Below are 27,309 nucleotides of genomic sequence, written 5' to 3'. Positions count from 1 at the left end.
AGGAAGATCAGAGGCTAGCCTCAGACAATTACAAACTGTGTGACCCTGGGCAAATTCGCAAATCTCTATCTGCCTCGATTTTCTCATCTATGAAATGGGGAGATTAATAGCTCCTACCTCTCCTGATTGTTGTGAAAATAAAATGATTTAATATTTGCAAAGGGTTTTTGCAAACTTCAAAGCACTATATAAATTATAGTTATTATTATTAAATAATCATTAGGTTTGAGATCAGTATATACCTAATTTTTTTCCCTTTTCTGTTTGATAGTCATGAAGTTGTGTGTCTCTAGGGCTACTGAGTTAGGTCTATTTTCTGAATATGGGAGACAGGGTATATAATTGGCTATAGATGGAAAGTGTTGAGGGGGATATATATGAATGAGACTATAGATGAACAATTAAGGGGGTACTCAAAACTCTTAATGGTTCCCCATCTGTCCCTTCTTATGGGGATCCTTTCCATCAATCTGGATTGAAACCTTTGTAAGTCTAAGGGTCCCATCTACCATACCATGCTACCTGTGTATTACATTGTGAGTATCTTAAGAATAAGGGCTGTACCAGGTAGATAGTCAGTCAACAAGTGTTTATTAAATATGTACTAATATCCTGAAAAAGGTCTCTAATATGACAATTATGTTTCTTCCTTGCAAATACATATATGTATACACATATATACATATATGTATGCATGTATACACATATAATTTCGAATGCTGATTACATTATTTGTCCATATGCCTACTTAATACCAATTCTTAAATAGCCTGAAATTAATCAAAAGATTGTCCCTGAAGAATGAGAAATAAATTGGAATAAAACTTGTATATGCAAATTTTAATTATTATCTTTAAATGTGAGTTATTAAATAACTATATAAATACCAAAAAAAAGATATTTGCTGAGTTAAACACTACTAGATACCGAGGATACAAAGTAAAGCAAAAACACCATCCCTTTCACTTCACTCAAAGGACTTAGATTCATATCAAAGAGACAACAGTGGAAATAGTTGTAAACATACAAGGAAAATAAAGTGTGAATGGGAGGTCATCTTGGTTTTATGTTTTTCAGCTCCAGTTCTTCCCCTTCTTCTACTTTCCCCCTCACCCATTGAGAAGCTAAGAAATATGAAACCATTATAGCTATGAAGTCATGCAAAACATTTCCACATTAGCCATGTTGCCAAAAAAAAAAAAAAAAGTAAAAGAAATAAAGTGGAAAAAATATGCCAAAGGTAATCTTAGAAGGAAGATTCTAGGGAGGGGAAAGACTGAGGAGAGGATTGGCTTGGAGAATTGGTATGGTTGAAGTCCATCATCCTGTAGTGAACCAGCTGATGATATTCTTCAAATATAGCCAGGATTGTCCTTGGGTGAAGATTTATTAGACAGAGCCCATATTCAAGATTTTTCCTGCTTGTTAAGGCCTTCAGAACTCAATGCTTAGCACACAATAAGCACTTAATAAATGCTTGTTAATCTAATTTTACTTTGAAAACCCAAGGACCATTGAGTAGGGAATGGCTGAATTACTGTGGGACATAAATGTAATAGAGCAATATCATCTAGTAAGAAATGCTGGGAAGGGGGAGCCGTGGGGTAGTGAACAAATTTATCCTCAGAGTCAGGAAGATCTGGATTCAAGTCGCTACTCTGACATACTGGCTCACACTTTAGAGGTTATGTTTTGTTGAATTATGTAGGACTCTTCATGACTCCATTTAGGCTTTTCTTGACCAAGATACTGGAATGGTTTGCCATGTTCTTCTCTAGTTCCTTTTAACAGACGAGGAAACTGAGGCAAACAGGATTAAGTGACTTGTCCAAGGTCACACAGCTATTAAATGTCTGAGGTTACATTTGAATTCAGGTCTTCTTGACTCCATACTGGTGCTCTATCCACCGTATCAACAAGAGGATGTATAGTCCTAGATAAATGATTTAATCTCTCAGTGTTTCCAGGCAAGTCTCTAAGGCTCTATTCTAACAACTGCATTGGAACTCCATTAGAGCTCTTTACACCAATAAAATCATAGGTCTGCTTGGGGAGAAGAAGCCAAAAAAAAAAAGGATATATAGGAGGAATTCAGAGAAGTATGGGAAGATTTTGCAAAAAGGGAGGAGAGGGGAGACACACACAGTAAATATGACAATGTAAGTGAAAAAAAATCACTGCAAGGAAGTTGAACTCTGAGTAACTGAAAAAAATCACCCATGTCTCCATAGAAAATATGAAGAAATCCAAGGCAATCCCAATAAATTTTGGACAGAAAATGCAATCTGCATACAGAAAAAGAACCATGGAGATTGAATGTAAATCAACATATATTGTATTCACTTCCTTTTCCTGCTTTTTCTTTCTCTCCCGTGTTTTTTTTTTTCCTCTTTCCTGATTTTTCTCTCCCAATATGATTCATAAATAAATGTCTATTAAAACTTTAACTTAATTTAATTTTTTAAAAAAGAAAATATGATGAAACAAAGTGTGTCTAGTTCTACTCAGCATGGAGGTGGAGTACTCCTCGGGCAGAATGTCACATACATTGTCAGCTGGAGTCACTTGTACTTAGTGTTTTAATGGAACCATCTGAAAATCAGGAGGAAAAGAGGTATTTCTAGAAAAAGCAGTAATATTTTTAAAAGGAATTGATAAAACTATTATTTTTATTTTCATTCATTTATTTATTATTTTAAAAGAAAAAAAAGCAAAAAAGGGCTTTAATAGAATTGTGATTTTTTTTTAACCAACCAAAGCGAGTACAAACTCCTGTGCCAGGCCTTCGAGATCCTTTGCAGTCTGGCACTACCCTCCCTTTTTAGCTTTACTTTGTTTTCCTCCCTCTGCCTCTCAATAGTCCATCCAAACTGGAGGACTCCCTGTCTTCCCTGTACATTCAGTGTTTTGCTGATTCTGCCTTCTTTTTATATCCCTTGCTTGTCCCACCCTCTCCCATCTCTGGACCTTTCCTCCTTCCTCTTTTCTATATCCTGCATTTCCCTTCCCTTCTCTCAAATGTGGCTACATTCCCTGTGTCTGGAGGGTACATCCCTGCCATTTCTATTACAGTCTCTCCCTTCCTCCAACTAGTGTATTGCTTCCTCCATGAAGTCTTCCCAATTCTCTCTGAAGTTAAAAGCATTCTCTCTCTCCCCACATTGCTTACAGCATGAATCTCCCCTTCTCATTTATCCACTTCTTCTTTATTTTATCATTATTTTGTGTAAATGTCTTAGGATCACAAATTCTAAGACAAATTTTACCTTGTCCGCTTGGATTGTTATACTTTTTAAAATTTTGGAGTCCTAGTCTGCAATTTCTAGGGCTGGAATGGACCTTAAAGAATGAATTCAATCCCTTCCCATTTTACAGATGAGAAAACTTAGTCTCAGATGTCTAAAACAGGCTTTGAAACTAGATTCTAAGATCAGGATCCCATCTGCCATACCATGCTGCCTGTTTATTAGATTGTGAGTGTCTTAAGACTATACATATGCTTGCATCCTCTGCCCTTGGTATCTTCCTTTGCATACAGTAGGCACCTAATGTTTGCTGTTGAATGTCCTGCTCTTCATTTTCCCTTGTTGAAATCCTATTTATCTTTCTAGGTCCAGCTCAAAAAGTTTTCTCTTCCTAAGAGCCTCCTTTCATCCCCCAGCTGAAAATGTTTCCTTCTTCAGCCCTGAAATACTCCTTTCTTTCTACTTCTCTTGTGGTCTTCTATTTTATATTAGAATTATTAGGCAGAACTAAGTGTTTTTCCTTTCTGTAGCCCCACAGTACTCCGCCCAAAACATTCACATGATATATGTTGGTATATTAGAATGTAACTTCTTGAAGGTAGGGATTTTTACATCTTTGTCTTTGTATTTGCAGTGTCTGACATATAGTATCCATTAGATAAATAAATATTTGTTGATTGATTGATTGTTGAGAGACTAGAGCAACAGACTGGAAAGTAGAGGGTCTGAGGACCGGCCTTCTGCTGACTCTTGACTTAATAGACTTGGACCAAAAGCCATCCCTGTGCTTCAATCTGTGTTTACCCAAGATCTGAATATTTTGAGATGCTTCAGTTGGGGATTGGGTGTACAGAAGGGAGGGAGTGATAGATGGGGGAGAGATATTATAAGGAAAAACAGTATATTATAGCCTTGAAATCTGGAAAGCCTGGATTCAAATCCTACCTCTGACAAATACTGATCCTGGGCAAGCCTTGAGACCTCCCGGTGCCTTTAAACAGCTCTCTAAAGCTGTAATTCCAAGGGAGTTTCCAATCTGCATTGATGGAGACTTTCCATTAATAAGAGTTCCTATGCTGATGAAATTGCAGATCAGGACTCTAAAATTTTACAAAGCATAACAATCCAAAAGGGCACAAGATAAAATGCCAAGGATTATCCTATTAGTGGGATTATGTGCAGTGAGCAGTTTCCAGATGACTTGCTTCCCTGGCCATGTTGTTTCCCATCTCATACACGTGTTCCTCTTTCAGAGTGATGTTGGACTCAGTAACCCACAGCACCTTCCTGCCCAACACGTCCTTCTGTGACCCCCTAATGTCGTGGACAGACCTGTTTGGGACTGAAGAGTACTACCCTGGCTTTGAACATCAAACAGGTATGTTAAGGTGGGGGATTCTATGAAAAACCTGGAGTTTGAAAGACTTGAAATTAACCTCAGTTATTTTCTTGTTGGAACAATGTCACCAGGAGGCTTCTGCCCCTGATCAAAAGGATCTCCATATGATCAGGACAAAGATCCAGAGGAAATTATAAAATCATGGATGTTGAATTAAGAGAGATCATAAAGATCACATAATCCAAACCTACCATTTTTAGAGACAAAATATATTTAATTTGTGAAAGAAGTCCCTTTAAATAAATCTACAGCTTATTTTATCAGCAAGTAGTTCTAAGCAGTGGATGAGGCTATATGTTTTTCCATACTCTTGCATGATATGTGTATTATTTATTTTTATTATTCCTTACTTGTTATTAAAAGGCCACTAGGTAATTGGGGAATTTCTATACAGTTGGGCCCTCAAAACTGCAAAATGATCGTGATCCTTATTTTCTACTTTCAAGATCTCCTAAAAATACCTGGCAGTATGTCTGCCAAAACAAACCCAGAAACACATGAACAAAACTATATAAAAATTTTATATAAATAAATCAGATTTAAATAATTGGAGAAATATTAATTGTTCATGGATGGTCAGAGCCAATATAATAAAAATTACAATTTCATTCACTCCTACCATTTTACAAATTACCAAAAAAGAAGCCCAAATAGGTTATATGATTTGATAGAGATTGAACTCGAGTCCTCTCTTTCCAAATATAACACACTTTCTACATACCCCCATGTTGCTTACATTATAATACTTAGTACTACTGACTTGCTATGAGGTAAGGGCGGGGCAAGGAAACAAGTATTTATTAAATGTCAAGCGCTATACTAAGTGCTTTTACAAATAGTATCATAGTTGATTCTCATAATTCTGGAAAATGGGTGCTATTATGACCCCCAGTATTATTGCTGGAAACTGAGGCAGACAGAGGTTAAGTGACTTGTTTAAAATCACATAACTTATAAATATCTGAAGGAGGATTTGAATTCAGTTCTTCCTGACTGCAAGATTGTGTTCCATCTATGGCACCACTTAGCTGCTAAGAGATTTCGAGTATTCCACTTTATTCCACTAAGATATAAACATAAGAACTCACATCAGCTTTGCAGGACTAAGTCTTTTGAGGGATGCATTTTGAGTTGAATACACACGATTTTAATTTTCCCTACCACACTGACAGAGTTTTGGGTAGCTGCATTGAGTAATGATGAGAGAAGTAAGCTGGTCCTGGGACTGTCAGAATCATAACCCACATACACACAACCCCGTACATGCAGAGCTAACAGGGGAAAAAGGCAATTGAGAGCCAGTAAGCTCCTGTGCTCTGCTGATATTGAATGATCAGTGAGTGAATCAGCAGAATCATATTCTCAGGGACAAGAACCCTATTCACATCTGTTACATATAAAGAGACCCTCTGCTAAGTAGTCTTTTCTAAATATCTGAAGCCAGATTATATATAAAATCATAGGCTTAAAGATAAAAGAAACCTCCAAGGTTGTGTAGATCATTTATGCCTGATGAAAGTAAGGCTTTGAAGGAAAGGTAGCATGATTTACCCAAGATCATACACAGAGTAAAGAGGAAAGCTGAGATTTTAACCCAGGACCTCCAACTCCATTTCTAAGACTTTTTCTGCTGGACCATGTTTCTTCCTCAGATAAATTTCTTGGGTTGTTATTCTGGGTAGTTTTTATACAAGGACAGCTGCAAAAACTCATCCAATCACCTTTCCTTAAAATTCTAGCAAAGGCTGAATCAAGTAATCAGCAAGTGTTTATTAAACACTTCCCATATGCTGGCCACCATGCTGAATACTAGGGATACAATGAAAGGCAAAAACATATAATTGTACACTATTTCAAAGTCCAATTCTTTTTGGGCAACAAAATAACTGTATGGATATGTATACATATATTGTATTTAACTTATACTTTAACATATTTAACATGTATTGGTCTACTTGCCATCTGGGGGAGGGAGGAGGGAAGGAGGGGAAAAATAGGAACAAAAGGTTTTGCAATTGCCAATGCTGAAAAATTACCTATGCATATATCTTGTAAATAAAAAGCTATTAAAAAAAAGAAAAAGAAAAAGAAAGGCAAAAACACGGTCTCCATCCTCAAGCAATTCAACATTCTAATCAAGCAGACAAGTATCTACTAGGACTAATCAAGATATACAGGGAGTAAAAAGAAGGGAATCTCTGAAGCAAAGCTCTCAGGAGCCGGGGGCTTGGGGAAGACCTCATACAGATGGGATTTAAATTGAATCTTGAAAGTCAGAGTAAGTCTGAGCTGAAAGGGGAGAGCAATCCAGAAATGGGGGACACTTGGTACAAAGGCTGATTGAAAAAGACAGGAAGAACGGCAAGTAAGCCAGAGTAGATTGATTGCAGAGCGAATAGAATAATATAGGGTGAATGGAAAAGGAGGGAGAGGTTAGATTGTCAAGTGCTCTAAATGCCAGAGGCTCGAAGCTCAGTCCTGGAGGTAGAAGGGAGCCACTGGAATTGTGCTGAGTAAAAGCTGTGTCAGGAAGACCAATTAGCAAGGAGTCCTGGTGTGAGAGATGAGGGTCAAAACAAGAGCGGTGGCTGTGTGAGTTGAGAGGAGAGAGATACTAGAGAGGATGTAAAGGTAGAAATCATCAGATTTGACAGTGGATTGAATAGATGAGATGAGTGGCAGCATGGAGTCAAGAATGACAACAAGGTTGCAGTCCTGGATGATTGGAAAGAGGGTGGTTCCCTCAACAGAAAAGGGGAAGCTCAGAAGAGAAGTGAATTGTGGGATAGGGAAAGGCAATCAGTCTAGTATTAATTGTGTGATTTGACATGTCCTGAGTACATCCAGTTTAAGACGTCCCAAAGGCAGTTGGTGATAGACTCTAGCTCACTGAAGAGTAAGGTTGAACGTATCTCCTCCAGAGAGATTGTAATTAAACTCTTAGGAATTAATGAGATCATTCAGTACATCCAGTTCAAGATGTCTAAAGGGCAGTTGGAGATGGACTCTAGCTTACCGAAGAGTAAGGTTGCATATGTCATCTCCAGAGAGATTGCAATTGAACTTTTAGAAACGAATGAGATTGCTAAGAGTTTGAATATAGAATATATTATATTATTATTATATTATATACAATATAGAAATTTCCTTAGTACAATGCAGATCAGAAAGTTGTATCAGTTCCAGAAAGAAGAAAAAGAAGATCTGTCTGAAGCTGCTATGTGCCCCAGTTTCCCCATCTGTACAAATGAGAGGGTTCATGGAATCACAGAATTTCAAACTTGGAAGGAACCTAAAAAGGTCATGGGGATTCATGAGCCACTTTCTCACTTGGGTCTATGCATATATTGGCAAGGAATGGAAGAAGGGAGGAAGGAAACACAGTGGTGTGATGTATTTTCTGAGTGTGGTAGCAAGGTAGACATTAACTACACATAGAGGGCAATGAGAGCAATATGAATGGCTGAGGTTGGGTAAGTGAGTGGGTCTGTAAGTTTTCTTATTGGCAAATCGGAATTCAGAGACAGATCGACAGCCATAACCTGAAATTCAAGCTGGTTCGAGATGTCCATTGAATCCTAATGTCCATTTTCGCCATGATAACATCCTTTCTTGGGCTACCGTAGCCCATCCATCCCTACTACTCCAGAATTGATAGAATCTGGACTAAACACACATCCCCATGCTGTGATTCCCCAGTGGTTTTGGTTTCCAAAGGAAACTCAGCATCCACACAGGCCATACCATCCTGGAGCAGGAATCCCTTTTAAATGGTTCCGTAACATCATCTGTCCAGTCTCTGTTTGAAGGCCTCTGGAAAGTGAGAACCCAGCATTTCCCAAGACATCCATTCCTCTATTAGACAACTCTCTTCATTAACAAGGTTTTTCTGACATCGAAAACCTAAATCTGCTTTTTTAGCAAATCCTGTCTGTTGCTCCTAATTCTTCCTTCCAGGACCAGACAGAATAAATCTAATGCTTCTTCCACGTGGCAGCTCTTCAAACCCTTGAAGACAACTCTTGTGTCCCTTTAAAGCTTTTGCTGTTGAGATTAAACAATCCCAGTTCCTCCAATTGCTTCTTTGATAGTATGGCACAGTTTGTAATAAGAATAATAGCCAGTATTTATATAAATCTTATCTGAAACCAGATTTGAACTCAGGTCCTCCTGACTTCAGGGCCGGTGCTCTATCCACTCCACCATGTAGCTGCTCTTATTTATATAAATATTTACAAACACAATTTCATCTGATCCTGACAAAAACCCTTGGAACTAGGTGCTACTATCGCTATTTTACAGATATAGAAACTGAGGCAGACACCAGATAAGTCTCTTGTCTAGTGTCTCACAGCTGGAGAATATCTGAAGGAAGGTTTGAACTCACAGTTTCCTGAAGTCACATCCAGCACTGTAACTACTGCACCATCTAGTGGCCTCGTCTCTCATCTTAGTCACCTTTTCTACACAAATTCCATCTTATCAATGTCCTTCCTAAAACATAAGAGCAACAATCGAACATAATCTTCCAGATTGGTCTTACCCAGGAAAATGTGAGCTCCATGAAGACAAGGACTGTGTAGGATTTTTTTTCTTACTTTTCATTTCCTATTCCTAGCCCTGAACTTGCTACTAGTAATTAAGTGTTTGCTGAACAGAAATAATTAGATTCCATTGACTAAGGCTGCAGTGGGACTATTATTTCCCTTGGTACAATTCAAGTTGAAACTAAATGGTCTCGTTAGACCCCATTCTAAAATTCTCTGGTGGTGGAGGGAGGGGGCAGCTAGGTGACTCAGTGGATAGAGCACGGACCCTGAAGTCAGGAGGACTTGAGTTCAAATCGAGCCTCAGACAGTTAACACTTCTGGCTGTGTGACCGTGGGCAAGTCACTTAACCCCAATTGCCTCAGCAGAAAAAAAAAATCTGTAGTAGGTTGAAGCAACTAAGAGTCCAGGATGGATTGAGGTACAGTGGACAGAACTCTTGACTCAAAGCTTCTGAGGTCAAATTCTACTTCTAATGATCACTATCTGTGTGATCTAGGACAAGTCATTTAATCTCCCTGAGCCTCTGTTTTCTCATCAGTAAGATGAGGGAGTGGGGCTTAGATGACTCCTAAATCCATGAATCCATGATGATGGGAGAGCCTTAATTCATTCACCCATTCTCATAAGGGAGCTGTCAGAGTAGCCTATCTTGCCACAAAATGGTCTCATCACAGACCATTTCAAAAGAAAGCAAGCTTCCATGCTTTTCTCTCTATACTTGTTACTGCTAAGTAATGCTCCTTCGGGAAGGATAGCACTTGACTGTCTAGCTAGGTTCTTTGAATTTTGATGGAAAGCCTCCAGGGAAAACTACTTGGGTGAGGAAGGGAGGTGATTCTGGGTGGATGCTGGCTCTTAAAGTTCCCTCTTGGCACTGAGTAAGTCTCCTTGGTGTTTTACTGCAGATATGTCTGCAGCTGCTTTACATCCCAGCTTCCCCTTCTATAAAATAACCCAATCTATAAAATTACGTTTTGCTAACTCCTAACCTTCTAGGCCTCCCTCATTTTACAGAGAGAGAAGTTGGCTGGAAGATCTATTTAAAATGTGAAGGAAAATAAGTCACATCCTCAGTGAGATTCAAACTCCCAAGTTGCCCAACATCTCGCTTCCCTTAGCTTGAACCTGCAAACATTGAGTTCTCAGAGCTAGAGGATGAGGAAGAGTTTTCCCTGGAGATTTATTTTCCTTATATTTCATTTTAATAGAAGTTTGTATATAAGGATTTGAAGTTAGCAAAGAACTTTGTACAAATTTTCTTAGCTTATCCTTATATTAAATCTGGGAGGTAGGTGCTATTATTATCCCCATTTTATAATAGAGAGATCTAAAGAAAACAGAGTTTATGTGACTTGTCCAGGAGCACATCACTAGCAGCTGTCAGTTAATAATATTTATTTTCAGCTTCTATAAAAAACAGGCACAGTGGAAAGCACTGGAGAGTCAAAAAGAGGTGGATGTGAGTCCCTGGCTTCAAGGTACTCCCAATCTTATGGGAAGATTAATTTATACTGTACAACCAAGCTACAGAGAGGATAAATAGGAGATTATGAAAACAGAAAGGCCACTAGGATTAAGAGGAGCTGGAAAAGTTCCTTTCCGAGGTGGGATTTTACTTAATATTTGTTGTGGTTGTTGGTGAGGCAATTGGGGGTAAGTGACTTGCCCAGGACCACAAAGCTAGTAAGTATCAAGTGTCTGAGGCTGAATTTGAACTTAAGGCTGGTCTCTATCCACTGTGCCATGTAGCTGCCTCCCAATTTTAGCTGATACTTAAAGAAAAGCAGGATAGCCACTAGGGGATATGAAAGAGAATATTCCAAGAATGAGATACATCTTGAGTTTGGATTTGAACTCAAGGCTTCTCGACTCTGAGTGCAACTCAATCCACTGCACTACCTAGCTGCCTAGGAGAAAAGACACATGGGAAGACTGACCCACTGAGTGCTACTCTTGTCCAAAGGAAATTAAGATAGGAAAAATTAGAGGCCTTGGGTTCAAATCCCACTCTTTGATACTGTCTGTCTGACCGCAGATCATTTAACCCTTTCAGTCTTGTTTCTTCATCTATAATGTGGAAATAACAATGTTTATATTACTTGCCTCATGGGTAATTTACAAAACTGAATGATCATTCTAATTCAGAATTCAAGAAACATTAGACTTTGGGCTATTTTTACAAGAGCACTGTCCTTTCTGACCTATGTTCAAATCCTACTAAAGACACTCCATGATCTTGGACAAGTCACTTAATTAGCCAGTCTGTTCCTCAGTTTCTTTCTTTCTTCTTTTCTTTCTTTTTTTCTTCTTTTCTTTCTCTTTTCTTTCTTCCTTTTTTTCTTCCTTTTTTCTTTCTTTCTTCCTTTCTTCCTTCCTTCTTTTCTTCTTTCTTTCTTTTTCTTTCTTTTTTTCTTTCTTTCTTTCTTTCTTTCTTTCTTTCTTTCTTTCTTTCTTTCTTTCTTCCTTCCTTCCTTCCTTCCTTCTTCCTTCCTTCCTTCCTTCCTTCCTTCCTTCCTTCCTTCCTTCCTTCCTTTCTTTCTTTCTTCTTCCTTCCTTCCTTTCTTTCTTTCTTTCTTTCTTTCTTTCTTTCTTTCTTTCTTTCTTTCTTTCTTTCTTTCTTTCTTTCTTTCACTGAGGCAACTGGGGTTGAGTGACTTGCCTAAGATCACACAGCTAGGAAGTGTTAAGTGTCTGAGGCCAGATTTGAACTCAGGTCCTCCTGACTTCAGAGCTGGTAAAGTCCACTGAGCCTCAGTTTCTTCATATGTAAAATGAAGTAGATTGATTTGATGGCTTTAAAATCTCTTCCTTGCCAACTCTAACTCTATGATCCTGTGATCAAAATAGCCAAAGTGAAAGTAAAATTCATATGCATTTATTAAGTACCAACTATATACAAAGTTCTATATTGGGTGCTAGGATAAAAAGGCAACAATAAGTCCTTTCTCTCCAGAACCTCTATCATATATAATCTAAAGTCATGAAACTATTTCTTTTTGTTAAAAAAAAAATACTCTAATTTCATTACTAGTAAAACTCCTCCCACCTCTGTTTTCTACCACCATTCAACAATTATGACAAAACAGAGATGTCTGATTGGATGCTGGGACATAAATAACATCCACTCCATCTCACATTCTTCCTATCCCCAGTCTTGAAAGCAAAGCAATCACAAAGCCCCTTGGTGAACCCCTAAATCCTACCTCCATAATCCTAAACTTTTGTCCATTTGACTAAGCCTGGGAAACCAAGGGGCAGAGGTTCATTTCTTGTTTTGTATTTGGTCCGCCATCTTAGTCTCTGACTCTGGTTAGCACACAGCTAACAAGGCACATGTACCACCTTGGAAGGCGAAGAAGAAGAGATGATAAAAGGCTTTGGAAGCCATGACGGTTCATGGCAAAAGTCGGGCGTGGCCCCTGGGACTTGCAGCCATGAACTCTCTCTCCCTTGACATGATTTGGCCAAGAAATCCTGGGCATCCTCTGTCTGGTCAGATCTGAAGCACACTGGGCTGTGCAAGACTTCAGGACCGTCCGGGGAAAATGGCTTCTCGGTCTTCATCAGACACATTCCTTATGCACTGTTGGGCCAAATCCTTTTCCAAGGAGCCTGCCAACCTCTCCCTTCTTTCCATTTGTGTTTCTTCCATTTCTCCAGGGTCTTTTTTCCACTTAAGCTAAATCATTCCACAAACTTGGAAGGAAAGGGGAGAACGGTCTTGTGGATGGGGTCAGACCAGTTCTGTGAGGAAACCTGGAAGCAATTTATCATTTGGTTGGGCTTTTTTTTTTCCTCCTCATAAAACTATTCCTTTCACTTACAAAGCTTTAATTCATTGGACCATACACTGCATTATCCTCTTACCTTAAGCACTGCCCCAGGCAGAATTCTTTCCCAACTCCTTATGCTAATAAATCATTTTAATTACAGGTACAAAGATGTCCAACCTAGGTCTTGACCCAGACAGTCTGCCTCTTGATGTATACTTCTTCGAATTACTTTGTTCTGGGCATTTCTCTCCCCAAAGTTGAGTACCTTGTGGGCCCCCTTTTCTGAATCCTGATTTAGACAAAATCTTACAACAACAGCCCAAACACCAGTCATGTGGCTCTCCCGCTCAGGACTGTTTACAACTACCTGAAGAAAAGAGAAGTCATATTTCCACTCTTATTGGGGGGGAAAAATCACTTTTATTGGGATTACATTTCAACATGTGATCTATGAGCAAGTATCCCCAATTATGCAGTGAGATTCATTTTGTGACTCCAAGGAGATCACATCACCCTCTCTGAGTTCCTGATCCATTTCCCATTCATATGGCAAACAGCTGTCTGGGGATCCTAGGGAAGCAGGTCCCAAAAGGGACTCTGAGTCTCACGCCTTTCCTAAACAACCAAATGAGATAATATTTATAAAGCTCTTAGCCTGGCACCTGACACATAGTTGTTGTTGTATAAATGCTTATTCCCTTTACCAAAAAGTCACATAACTTTTTACTGGTCAGTCCAAATGCACAAATTATATATATTATTTTTCTATCCATCTACATATACATATATATATATATCCATTTAATATGTATATATACACAAATATATATTTTATAGACACTTGTATATACACTACACATAACACACATTCATTCATATGTGCACACAACACACATATACCTATTTTTGCTCTGTTTTAAATTCTGCCCAACTCTTTGTGATCCCATTTGGGGTTTTCTTGGCAAAGATACTAGAGTGGTTTTTCGTTTCCTTCACCAACATCCACTTATACATATATGTGTATATATGTGTGTGTGTGTGATACATACACAGAGCTAAGAGAGCCAGATTTGGAGTTCAACCTGAGTAAATTATTTAACTCTTCTTGCCTCAGTTTATTCAACTGTAAAAAAGAGCCGGAGAAGGTAATGGCAAAGCACTCTAGTATCTTTGCCTAGGTTCACAGACCAAAATGGCCCCAGGGATTACATAGGGATTCAGTAGTATTGGGAAGAGAGGAGATCATAAAGAAAAGGGAGCGGCTACACGGACTGACATGAACTCTATTCCTTCAAAAGAAGCTAGTACAAACCACATGACCCTACTAGCCCGATGTGGCCCATGAGTAGTCTCATTAAAGAGCTCATCAGGTGATCAATAAAGACTTCAGCCATCCCTAGGAACATATTTTGCCAAGAAAAGGCAAGAGAGCAAAAGGGCTTCCTTTGATTTCTCTTCAACTTGTAAAGTTTCAAAGGATTCTCTACTGGAGAGTCCTGGAATGGGGCTGGAATGAACTGGGATCTCTCATTTCGTTGCTAACCTTTTGATTTTGACCAAGTCCCTGCTCCTGTAGGGACCTCCTTTTGCTCACATGTAGAATAGACTGAAAAATTCCCTAAATACACTCCTATCTGTAACATTCTAGGTTCTAAGGTTCCTCTCAACTCATATTCTGTGTTCTTCAGTCTAGGATCATTGAACCATAAATCAAGAGTTAAAAGTGATTGCAGAAGTGATTTAACTTAATTATTTTATAGATTCTTCAGAGGCAAATTGGCTTAGCCAGGGTCACACATATAATACGTGTGTGTGTGTGTGTGTGTGTGTGTGTGTGTGTGTGTGAATCAAGACCTTTTCCACTTCTGACATTCTATATTCTAGGGCTCTTCTACTCAATATATTTCTTTGACGTCAAAAGACTCAGGTTCTAAATCTACCTCTGATACTTACTATCTGTATGACTTTGGGCAAGTCACTTAATTTATTTCTACAACTAAAAAACTTGAGGACCAGATGGCCTCTGAGACCAAGTTCACATCTGACATCATGATTCTAGGGTATCTTAGAGGCAACTCAGGGACACTGTTGGAGTTGTAGTGTGGAAGCCCCAAGTTCAAATCCTACCTCAGATACTAACTGCCTGTGTGACCCTAACCTGTCTTAGTTTCCTCATCTATAAAATGGGAATAATGATGGCACCTCTATCTTAGAATTGCTGTGAGGATGAAAGGAGATAATTATGCAAAGTAATTTATAATCCTTAAAATGGAATTATTATTATTTTCCAGATTCCTAATTTTTGCTAGTTTATAGAACTGTTCTATCTCAGTTTCCCCCATTTGAGGAGGGTCAATGACTGCCTTCCCCAACATAAGCAGAAATCCACTAGGAATTCTTAATCTTGTTTGTGTCATGGTATTTTAGGCAATATAGTGAAACCTTCTCAGAAAAATGTTTTTAAGTGCATGAAATAAAATTTAATCATATTAAAATACAGTTATTTTAAAAGTTCACAGACCCCAGGTTAAGAATCTCTGAATAAAAGACTCTTAATTGTATTATAATTTTCTCTTCCGATTAGCTGAATTGGTTTTTGTTGGATTTTTTTTTTTTTTTGAGTGACTGTTACTGGCATCGGTTATAGGGATTTGTTTGGTTTTTTTCCTTCTGCTCCTAAAAGCATGTCATGATTTGGCTTTCTGACTCCTTCCAAGACCAGTGAGATTATATACAAGGCAGGCTCTGTGGGGAAGGGTTCAAAGGCTTGAGCTGTGGAAGAAGGCTTCCCTGTGCCAGCAACACCTTCCCAGTCAGTGTCAGTGCCCGCTCCCCACCCAGGCATTTCTCTGAATCACTAAAGCCCTCCTGGCTTCCAGAAATAATCTGATTCTCTTAAAAAGCCAAAGCAAACAGGCCAAAGGGAGGGAGGGAGGGAGGGAGGGAGACTCAAAGGGAATCGTTCCATGAAAAAGAAGAAACCACCGTGGCTCTCCAATTGCCAGCAACATCTTAGCATAGACAGGGCCAAGCTTCAGGACCAACTACTGAAAAATCTTCAAGGTTAATAAATATGGCTTTGCCAGGAAAGCAGGAGAGATAGAGGGCTCCTTAGGATGCCTTCAGGTAGAAACAAAGAGGAGAAACAGCAAATCCTTGCTTTTGGGGTGCTGTTGTTTCAAGAGGGACCCTTCAAGGGGGACAAACATTAAAGAACCTGGTAAGCAAACAGGACTTCCCTCTTGTCCCTCCATGGGTACCTTCACTGATTTTCTCAACCATCCTTCATTGTGTTTTTAAGAAGAAATCAAGTTATAATAGCTCCTCTGGGCTCTCTCCACATGGGTGTCAGAATGAAAGGATAAAAAAGCATTTATCCGACACTCCAAGCATTGTGCTTCAGCATTGGGTATACCAAAAAATGAAAAAATAAAGCTAAAACTCCTGCCCTCAAGGAACTTACATTCTAAGGGGTCTTCTGAGAAGGGTATTTTGGTTCTGAACATTTTCAGGGATGCTAAGTAAAATCAAAAGGAAGTTGATTAAAGCACCTTTCCAGGAGCCATGACATTATTGATTTAATTAAGGCTTATGTTTGATATATGAACCACAATTAGTAAATAAGTGCTCACTATGTGTCAGAAGAGAGATTCCAAGAAAACTAAATTTAAAAAAATGCCCATAATCCCTCACATTCTAATGGAGAAAACAACTTGTAAATACAAAATATAGAGAGATATAAGATGTGTGGAGATAAATGTGCTTGTATATTGTTGTTGTTCAGTCCCGAGTCTTCATATCCCATTTAGGATTTTCTTGGCAAAGATAATAGAGCGGTCAGCCATTTCCTTCTCCAGCTCATTTTACAGATGAGAAAACTGAGGCAAGCAGAATGAACTGACTTGCTCAGGGTCACATTGTTAGGAAGGTCAAATTTAAACTCAGAGCCAACTGACTCTAGACCTCAACTCTATCCACTGAACCACCTAGGTGCCCCCAGAAAGTTGGTGAAAGTGATGCCTTCTGGGAACAGTATAGGGTAACTCATGGAGATCATCAATTATAGTTTGAAGGACCATACTAAGTACCCTGAGTAGTCCATATTTGCGTTGTTGTGCTCAGTTCTGGGAACCAGAGTTTGAGAAAGATATTAATAAATGAGGATCTGGAAGAGGGCATCCAAAGTATCATACCTGAATTGCTCAAAGGGGCTGGGGCTCTTTATCCTAAGGGAGGAGGGACAGCCACATCATGATTAGGTTTAAATTCTGGAACATCTGTCATATGGAAGGGGGAGGAAGAGGCAGGAAGTGGTATGGGCCGGATGGGTCAAATCATTTCAATCATTCCATCCCCTCGGTACTTAATGAATATAGTCCAGAGTTCTGGAAGTATCAGTATCCCACTACCTGCCCACACGACCAACCGTTCTGATTCTAGCCCAGTCCCTGAAAGCATAATTTAGGCAAGTGATCACTATGGAGAAAAGACTGATCATCCCCACCAGCTGCCACCTCTGGATATCACTAAGAGACAGATAGCAAGTGTCCTATCAAGTCAAACCACCGTATCACCCTGATCACCGGCTCCCCAGGGGAACAACCCAGGACCTGCGAGTAGAAATGTCTTCAATATCGCTGGTTCTGATTCCAGTCCAAGCACCGCAGCCATCACCCAGGAAAACAATACTTGTAAAGACCTGACCTATAATTACCTGTACAGGTCCTGCAGCCAGAGCTACAAAGACCCTGAAAAGAAAGTTCTTCCCCCCAAAGTCCTGGCAGCAACAGAAAGAGATATGATTTAATCATGTGAATCATTATCCTTAATCATAATCAATGAAAATAGCAGTAGAGACCTGCCTACCTGCTTTGCCCCTAGGACCATGGGACCTTTCCATCTGCCTTGTAGCTAAACTCTTCCATAAGTATTACCTCCCTCATTAGAGGAGAGCCTTCTTTATCTTAATGTTTTATCTGTGTGCTCTAGACTTAGCATAGTGCTTTAAGTACAAAGGAGGAGTTTAATTAAGGCTAGATAAGAATGGGTGGCCAGGGAGACCTGGTGAAGACTTGGGCTTTGAACTTCCAAGGTCTCCCACTGTGTCCAGAGCCCTCTCCAGTCATCCTGATTTATCTGGCCACTGGACCCGATGGCTCTGGAGGGGAAGGGGAGATGGGTGACCTTGCCCAGCCCTCCCTCTCTGAAATCCAATTCACTTGCTAGTCATGGCATTCCCTCTCCATGTCACTGTCTTCTTTGAGAATGAAGGACAAACAATAACCAGAGCTTAATCGATGACTTTTTTTTTTTTTCATTCAGTCACTCCTTTTTTCATTTGGTGCCGGGAGCTTTGGGCAGAAATAGCAAAGGGTTCCACATATTTAGACTTAACATCAGGAAAAAGCTCCTAATGTTGAGAGTTGTCCAAAGGGCCAGCAAGATGGTGTACCCAGGGCCCACAGTGCCAGGTCTGAAATCAGGAAGACTCCTCTCATGTTTAAATCTGGCTGCAGACACTTACTAACTGTGTGATCTTGGGCAGGACATTTAAACATATTTGCCTCACTTTCCTTATCTGTAAAATGAGCTGGAGAGGAGAATGGCAAACCCCTCCAGTGTCTCTACCAAGAAAATCCCAAATGAGGTCACAAAGAATCGAAGGCGTCTGAATAACAATAAAAGAATAGGATGGGCTGCGTGGCTGATAATGGGTTCCCCTCATTGAAGGTCTTCTTGAAAAGACTAAATAAGCATCTCTTGGGGTTATCATGGAGGACTTCTTGTACCACATGCCCCAGGGAGCCTTTCTCCTCCTACCATTCTAAGATGTGAGACAGTAATGATTTGCTGTTGTTGCTGTTGTTATTCAGTCATGTTCAACCTCCATGATCCATATTTTCTTGGCAAAAATACTGAAGGGGTTGCTCATTTCCTTCTCCAGATCACTTTATAGATGAGGAACTGAGGCAATGACATGATTTACCCAAAGTCACATAGCTATTAAGTATCTGAGGCTGGATTTGAATTCATGAAGTTAACTTCTGGATCCCAAGTACAGTGCTCCATCGAGTTCTCCAACTAGCTGCTCCCTAAAGATAGACACAGCCAAAGTACTTTGGTGATTAACAAGGAGAGACTCTAAGCAGTTTTATTGGACTTTTCCTGCAGCTCTTTGCTAAGCATTCTATCCCTTCTTGCTCTTGCTGCCCTGCATGCAAAGGCCTCCCATCCTTGCTGATTTTCCTGGCTTCCTCCTTCCCTGGGCTATTATGGGTGTGTTGGCAACTTGGCTTCTGCCTTTGATCAAACTCTGACAGCTGCCAGCCTCCCTATCCCAGAATCCACTGGGCGTCTGTCAGTGCATCGGGTTCCAAATAAAAGAAGAATTGGGTCAAGCGGGAGAAGGTCCCCTCTCGACCTGTCTACCCCCCTTGCCCACAATGTTCCCCTTCTCCTTTCCAAGAGACTTCTGCTATGGTGAGATAGGGTCTCGAAGGGGATCCAGGAAAAATCCAGCACACCAGAGAAGACTCTGTGGTAAAGGAAGGCATAAATTGGCAAGAGAAGCTCAAGAACGGCTTGCCAATATTAAGTAATCTCCCAGAATAGACCCTGAGAACATCTAAAGGAAAACAAAGTACCTTTTTTTCTTCTTCTTCCTTTTTTTTTTTTTCCCTAAAGTACTTTATACTGGAGACGGGCCTCAGGATTCTGAGCCCATGGCAGGATTCCATTGCCCACAAAGTGATTCTCCTGCCTTCACTTCCATCTTGAGGACCAGAGTCATAACTAGGGTTGGGCAATCTGTGCATTGACCAAAAGCACCAAAATCTAGAAAAGAAATCTTAGAGCAATAGCCTAGCACCAGAATAATAATTAAAATAGAAAGATACCAGATTGAACACATGCTTCCTTCCTCCAGGGGATCTCTCTGCACCCAGCAGGAAAGAGCCTTTGTTACGCTCTCCTTTTATCTGACTTAACTGAATTTATCCTTAAACAATTGGTTTGAGCGATGCTTATCCCTAAGAGGCACATTTTATAAAGGGAAAAAAAGATTTTGAGGCGTGAAAGAAACAAAAAGAATTGTTTATAGTTTATCAATCCTTAGATTGACGTGATCAAGACCCCCATTTGGATTTTGATTCACCCAATCTTCTCTTGTTTTCTCCCTTCTTTAAAAGCTATTTTGGCCCTAATAATACAACTGAAAAACTTATTATGGCCACGGATCTGAGAGGACAAGTAAGAGGATGGTGGGATTTTTAGTTAATCTTTGCCATGAGACAAGGTTCAGGAAGAGCCATCCTCTGAATCTCTCATCAATCCCCTTTCCCTTTTCTGCCTGCCAGCCTGTGACTCCTACTGGACATCCGTCCCCCCGGAGTACTGGACGAAGCGCCACGTCTGGGAGTGGCTCCAGTTCTGCTGTGACCAGTACAAGTTGGACGCCAATTCCATTTCTTTCTGCCACTTCAACATAAGTGGGCTTCAGCTGTGCAGTATGAGCCAGGAGGAGTTTGTGGATGCCGCCGGGATCTGTGGGGAATACCTGTACTTCATTCTCCAGAACATTCGCACGCAAGGTCAGTGTTTCGGGGTGTGAGGCGACCACTGACTAGCTGTGTGACCTTGCCAAGTAACTGGGGTCTCTTGACCTCTTGACCCTATTTGTTAAGTGAAAGGATGGGGCTAGGTGGTCTTTGAGACCCTCTACGACCAAGATCATTTGGCTAATAATAATATTCCTTTCCAAATGTTCATATAGATTTTTTATTTTTATTTTAATTTTTGAAAGCTCTTTATTTTCAAAACATGCACAGATAATTTTTCAACATCGACCCTTGTATTCCAAATTTTCCCCTCCTTTCTCCTACCCCTCCCCTAGATGGCAAGCAATCCAATATATGTTACACATGTTAAAATATCATATAGACTCTTTGTGTTCATCTTATGGTAGAGCCTTCCAAGCTCATGTTAATTTAATCAGACACAGACACGCTGTACATTGACCTTGACATCATGGTGTCATTTTGGTTGGCTTCAGTTACAAAAGACAATAACAAAGATCTATGGTTTCATGATTAATAATAATAATAAGCACTTAGATTACACTTTAAGATTTGCAAAGCACTTTATAAATATTAATTCATTACCATAATTCTGGGAGGGAGGTGCTATTATTATCCCCATTTTACAGATAAAGAAACTGAGCCTGAGCGAGATTACATAATTAGTAAGGATCTGAGACACGAGTTCAATTTGGAATATCTAACTCATTGTCACAATCCTGGAAGGGAGATGCTATTATTATCCCCATTTTACAGATGAGGAAACTGAGCCTGAGAGAGATTACATAGCTAGTAGGGATCTGAGACACAATTTCAATTTGAGGCATTTTGACTTTAAATCAACTCTAACCCTCGTTTTCCTAACCAAGTAACTCTAGGGGCAGCTGGATGGAAGCTAAACCTAAAATCCGAAAGACAAACTCAAAATTGGTATGACTTTGGACAAGTCACTTAACCTCATTGTGGCTCAGTTCTGGGAAAATAGGAATTAATAATAATACAGATTTTCCAGAGTTGCCGCAAGAAGTGAGATATCTGTAAAGTGTTTTACATGCTTTAAAGCATTACCTAAATGTCAGTTTATTATTTTAATTATTATTGTACCATCCTGAATTTTGAGTGCTTTCCATTCCTATCTGGAAGCAGGGGGATGAACTTAATGGTCTCCTGCAATTCTAGCCCATCGGGACAGGAAAAAATCAAATCACAGAAATCGTTTAGCAATCCTCCACTTCTGGGTGAAATGGGCAAATCATGACAAAATCAGCATAATTTTCACATTTAGCCTAAAAATAATGCTTCCAGAGGGTTTCCCAACCTGATCATTTTCTTCATCTTTAGCAGCAGGACTAGACAATGAGAATTCTCGGTTAGAGTAATAACCAGAGGCTTTTTGAGCTCAACAGTTATCAAGGAAAGATTTGGTTCTCAACAGTAGATACCTGATAAAAATCCACAGCTACAAAGTCCGGAAAAAATGGGTTTCTCTCTCTCTCTCTGTTAACCCAAACATTCAATAAACCAGGACCCTGTTCTGATGCTCAAGGATTTCAGGTCCCATTGTAGTTCCTTCCCAATGTGTACAAATGCCAAATGGCCAGAAGGTGGCGCCAAAAGCATCTCTAAGTAGTCAACTACTCGACCTTCGTCAACCTTTTGGGGAATGAACGTTTTTTAGTTCAATCAATCAATAAACAAAAAAATAAAGAATCTACTTACTGTGCGCCAGGCGCTGCACTAAGTGCTTAGTCGGTCATAGATTAAGAGCTGGAAAGGACATCATTAAGTCTAATTCTCCATTTTATACACAAGGAAATCAAGGACTTTCAACATTAAGTGATTTGCCCAATGATCATCACATTCAATTGAACTTGAATCTTCCTGGCTCCCAGTCACTGGAGATAATGATCATAGGAAGATGCAAAAGGTCATCTAGCCCAATCCCTCTCATTTTTATAAATGAATAAATGAGTCATAGAGAGACAGAGTTACCTTTCCCGAGGTCGCACGAGTAGTCAAACCCGGACCCCCGATACCCAAACCAGCATCTTTCTTCTGCATAATAATTCACATTTATATATATTTGATTATTTCTAGAGTCCTTCCCTACATGGCAGGTAGAGTGAGAATGATGATCCTTTTTACAGATAAGTTCACTGAGGTTAAGAGAGGTCATATGATCCACTTAATTAAGTGTGCACTCTATGGCTGTCTATCAAGAATGCTGCAAAAGGGATTTCTCTCCTGGGTGGGAGGCTAGACAGATGGTTTCTGACTTGCCTTCCATAAGTCTATGATTGCTTACTTTATACCAAATTGATTGAAAGGAATTTGCAGTCCTGCCACTATTTATTTACAGTTTAAGTCAGAGGCATCAAATTCTCAGAATGTGGCCTGGACCAACTGGGAAATGTTTAACAAAATAAATAAAAATACAATATGAAGGGAGGAGAGGAGGGAAAGAAAATAGGATTCATAATGAAGATGGATTTGAAAGCAGCCCTGAACTTTAGAATTGTTTGGGACCTTAGCAGCCATGTAAGTGAGTAGCTGAAAAAATATTCCCTCTCTGATGTTGTGGATAAATAGCCATCCAACCTTTGCTTGAAAGCTTCCAGTGAGAGGGAACGTAGCCCCTTTATAGGGTCTGTTAGGAGATTTTTTTTTTCCTGCCATCAACCTAAACTTGCCCCTTTGTAATCTTAGTTCTGCCCTCTGAGTCCAAACAGAGAAAGTCTCCTCCTTTTTCTAGGTGATAAGACCGTTATCCTGATTGCCTTCCACCAGATACTGCCCAATTTGCTAGTGGCATTCTTAAAGTGGAAAATCTGAAACTGAGCATGATATTGTAGGTATTCTTAATTGGACTGGATCCTGGATCTTATTTCTGAAAGGGTCTAGAGTAGGGTCCTCAAACTTTTTAAATAAGGGGCCAGTTCACTGTCCCTCAGACTGTTGGAGGCCAGACTATAGTAAAAACAAAAACTTTGTTTTGTGGGCCTTTAAATAAAGAAACTTCAAAGCCCTGGGTGAGGGGGATAAACATCCTCAGCTGCTGCATCTGGCCCGTGGAGTAGTTTGAGGACCCCTGATGAGAATCTTTCTGGGCTCTCATAACTCTAAATTCAAAAGTTCATTGATTCATCCCCCAAACAATGTCATCTTCCTGCCTATGGCCTGAAGGTGTGCATACACACACACACACACACACACACACACACACACACACATATAAACTTTATATATATATATATATATATATAAACTTTATATATAATATATACATATATGTAACTTTATATGTAATATGTATAACTTTATATATAACTATATATACATATAAACTAGAACAGGGCAAATGGAAGCAAATGACTTTGTGAGACAGCAAGAATCAGTCAAACAATTGAAAAAGAATGAAAAAAAATGGAAGAAAATGTGAAATATCTCATTGGCAAAAACCATTAAGCCACCAAAGGCCTACAGACCTTTTCTCACCAGGTTATCTCCTTCCTACAGAGGATATTGATCTGAGTAAGTGACTGGTTTAGGGGGATGAAATTGGTTACTACAACCACTACAATTCATCACCTCATAGCCATCTCCCAGGGGAGGCAGATCATTGGAGAGGGAAAAGAAATAGAGTCTGAGTTAGAAGGGATATTTAAGATCATAAAGTGCCAGACTTTCTCACTTTACTAAAAAAGCTTCATTTTATAGATGGGGAAACATAAAAACAGAGAAGGAAATTACTTCTCAAGATCACACAGCTAGTTACTGACACTGAGTTAGGACTCAGACCCCCAAATCTCCAAGTCCAAATTGATGAGAAATGTGTCAAGTGACACATTACACCTCCCTGACATCAGAAGGAAAAGAATGTGGCTGATGTCTCCTGGAAGTCTGAGAAAATTCTCAACCCAGTATTTTTAGATAATAGGAAAATAAGCCCTAGATTCTGATCCTAAGACGAGAGAGAGAGAGAGAGAGAAGGAGTTGGGAGGGAGGGAGAGAGAGAGATGGTAAGAGACACAGAGACAGAAACAGAGAGACAGAGACAGACAGAGATAGAGAGAGGGAAGGAAGGAAAGAAGGAAGGAAGGAAAGGAGGGAGAGAGGGAGGGAGGGAGAGAGGAAGAAAGGAAGGAAGGAAGGAAGGGAGGGAGGGAGAGAGGAAGGAAGGAAGAAAGGGAGGGTGAGAGGGAAGAAGGAAGGGAGGGAGGGAGGGGAGGAAGGGAGGAAGGAAAGAGGGAAACAAGGAAGGAAGGAAAGAGGGAAACAAGGAAGGAAGGAAGGAAGGAAGGAAGGAAGGAAGGAAGGAAGGAAGGAAGGAAGGAAGGAAGGAAGGAAGGAAAAAAGAAAAAGAGAGGAAAGAAGGAAAAAAGAAAAAGAGAGAAAAGAGAAAAAAGAAAGAAAGAGAGGGAGAAACAAAGAAACAGAAAAGAGAGGAAGGAAGAAGAAATTAATATATATGTACACATATGAGAAGATAGATAACTCAAATTAATTTTTAAAATAAGAAGATTTATAAAGAGTTTTAAAGTTTGCAAAGTATTTCACATATATCATCTTATTCAATCCTCTCAACAACTTGGGAGCAAAGAGATATTATTATCCTCATTTTAGAGGTATGGAAACTGAGGTACAGAAAGATTAGCCCAGAGTCACATAGAATTCAAACTCAGGTCTTCCTGATTCCGTGCCCAGCACTCCATTCACTAGCCAACTAGCTACTTCTCCATAATTATATAACAGAGTCCTTTTTTTTTGTCAATATTACATCCATTCCATTCCATTCTACCATCACTCATTAAGCGCCTACTATGTGCAAAGCGCAGAACTTGGTGCCGAGGTTACAAAAGATGAAAAATAACCCCTGCATTCAAATTGCTTCTATTCTACTGGATGTATATCAGAAATATTGTAAAATTTGTCCAAATGAAAAGTGTTGATTCAGTGAACAATCACAATTACAAAATACCTTCTTTTTGTCATCTAGCTACTTATCACTTTCCACTTTTCAGAGCACTCTACATCTCCTCTCTTATTTCTTCACATTTTCCCAGAATCTATGGGAGCTAGTGAGTTCAAGTACAAGTATAGCAGTAGTTCAGTGTAACAAACAGAGAACTGGGTTAAGAGTCTGGAAATCCTGACAGGATCTTGGACAAAGTCACTGAATCTCTACCCTAGAAGATTCCTGGTAAGTCACAAAATGCCTGGGGAATTTCCCGCAGAAGGAGTCCCTTGAATCTAAGCTGATAGAATAGTTTTATTAATCACCTTCGACAGATGAAGCAACTGAGATCCATGTAAGGCCGTGTACGTTTTTCCTGCTCACAAAAGGAATCCAGATCTTTCTGGAATCGTGAGATAGAAGGAATCTTGGGAGTGATCCAGCCAGTAGTCAAACCCATTTTGAAAGTCGGTTCCTGCGACCACATATTGACTCAGAAAACCACAAATTGACATTATCTATATCGTATTGATTTTTATTTATTTTGTTAAACATTTCGTAGTTACAATTTAATCTGCCTTAATCTTACCACAAGAGTTTCATGGCCCTCAATTTGACACCTCAATTTGTTCTAGTTCAACCTCTTTAGTTTTGCAGGTGGGGAAAATGAGACTTGTTAAATGAGATCAATCAGTACAAAATGTTAGGGGTGGGATCAGAACTTGGGACTTTTAATTCCAATTCCATTTTTTTTCTACTCCCAAACCAGGATATTTTAAAAGTCTTTGGAGACTTTAAGACTTTGGGGGACACCCTATAAATGATTCTCTATTGACAATTCATTTGATAGAGATAGCTTGAAAATACTCCTATCACATGTTTCTTGTACTTTGATACCCAGAATTGCACAAAAGCAAATGATTTACAATTCAATCTAGATGGAATATATGATTAGCCTTCAGATAATGAAATCTAATTATGTAACATCTGGAACAATCATGTTGTTTTGTAAGCTTACATTGTCCTGGGTCATAGAATTTAGAGCTGAAAAAGAAATTAAAAGATGCTCCCAAGTGCCTCATTTTACAGATTGGGAAACTGAGACCAGGAGAGGGGAGAGATTTCACATATAATTAAGTAGAAGAGCTAGAATTAACCTAACTTTTCTGCTTCCCAATCCAGTGTATGTTTTTCATAACATCTTATTACCTCTGGTATTTGGAGTTTACTCATCTACTTGGTATAGTGGCTTATAACTGGGTAAACTGAGAACAAAAGTGATGAATGATTATTTAATGACTGATTTGGATCTAGTCTCCAGATTCCAGAGCCAATCTATTCAGTCCAAAATAATTGAATGTTACTAAGTATTGATATTTTGTACCGAGGCTGCACTTGGACTGTTGGATAGCCATGGTTTAGGGAGCCTTTTTCAGCAGCCTTTGGAAATGAGTCCATTGTCACCTGTCTAGAAAGGCAGTATGGCATGATGAATAGTGCACTGAACCTAGAACCAGGAAACCTACTCTTACTGTCTGGATGGCCATGAGCAAGTCATTTAATTTCTCTGAGCTTGGGGAAACTCTCTACCAAGACTCATCTACCAAGTTATAGAGAGACTGCCACTTGCTTTGGTGAAAGAAATTTCCACCCCAAAATCCCGGATCATTGACTTATTGTCACATATTTAGGATGCTTTAAAAATGGACCTATTAGAACCAAGTCACCTCCTGTAGCTTATATAAAAGTGTCCCATCAATGGCGTAGTCTATTCTCGATTCCTTCTCCCCCTAGTCCCTTCGGGCCCCAGAAT

The 27,309-nt window shown here is 39.5% G+C and overlaps 1 protein-coding gene across 1 annotated transcript in view; it reads left to right on the top strand.

Moving 5' to 3' along the window:
* Positions 1-27,309, top strand: part of ELF5 (E74 like ETS transcription factor 5) — a 52,379-nt gene that overhangs the window by 10,464 nt on the left and 14,606 nt on the right. Inside the window, exons 2-3 of the mRNA XM_051964996.1 lie at positions 4,499-4,623; positions 20,324-20,557. Coding sequence (XP_051820956.1) covers positions 4,503-4,623; positions 20,324-20,557 — 355 coding nt within the window. The 5' untranslated portion in view covers positions 4,499-4,502. The remainder of the gene's footprint in view (positions 1-4,498; positions 4,624-20,323; positions 20,558-27,309) is intronic.

This window comes from Antechinus flavipes, chromosome 6 (assembly GCF_016432865.1).
Source record: "Antechinus flavipes isolate AdamAnt ecotype Samford, QLD, Australia chromosome 6, AdamAnt_v2, whole genome shotgun sequence".
Classification (NCBI taxonomy): domain Eukaryota; kingdom Metazoa; phylum Chordata; class Mammalia; order Dasyuromorphia; family Dasyuridae; genus Antechinus; species Antechinus flavipes.
The sequence above is the reverse complement of the archived record's forward strand: the minus strand, read 5'-3'. Positions and strand labels throughout refer to the sequence as shown.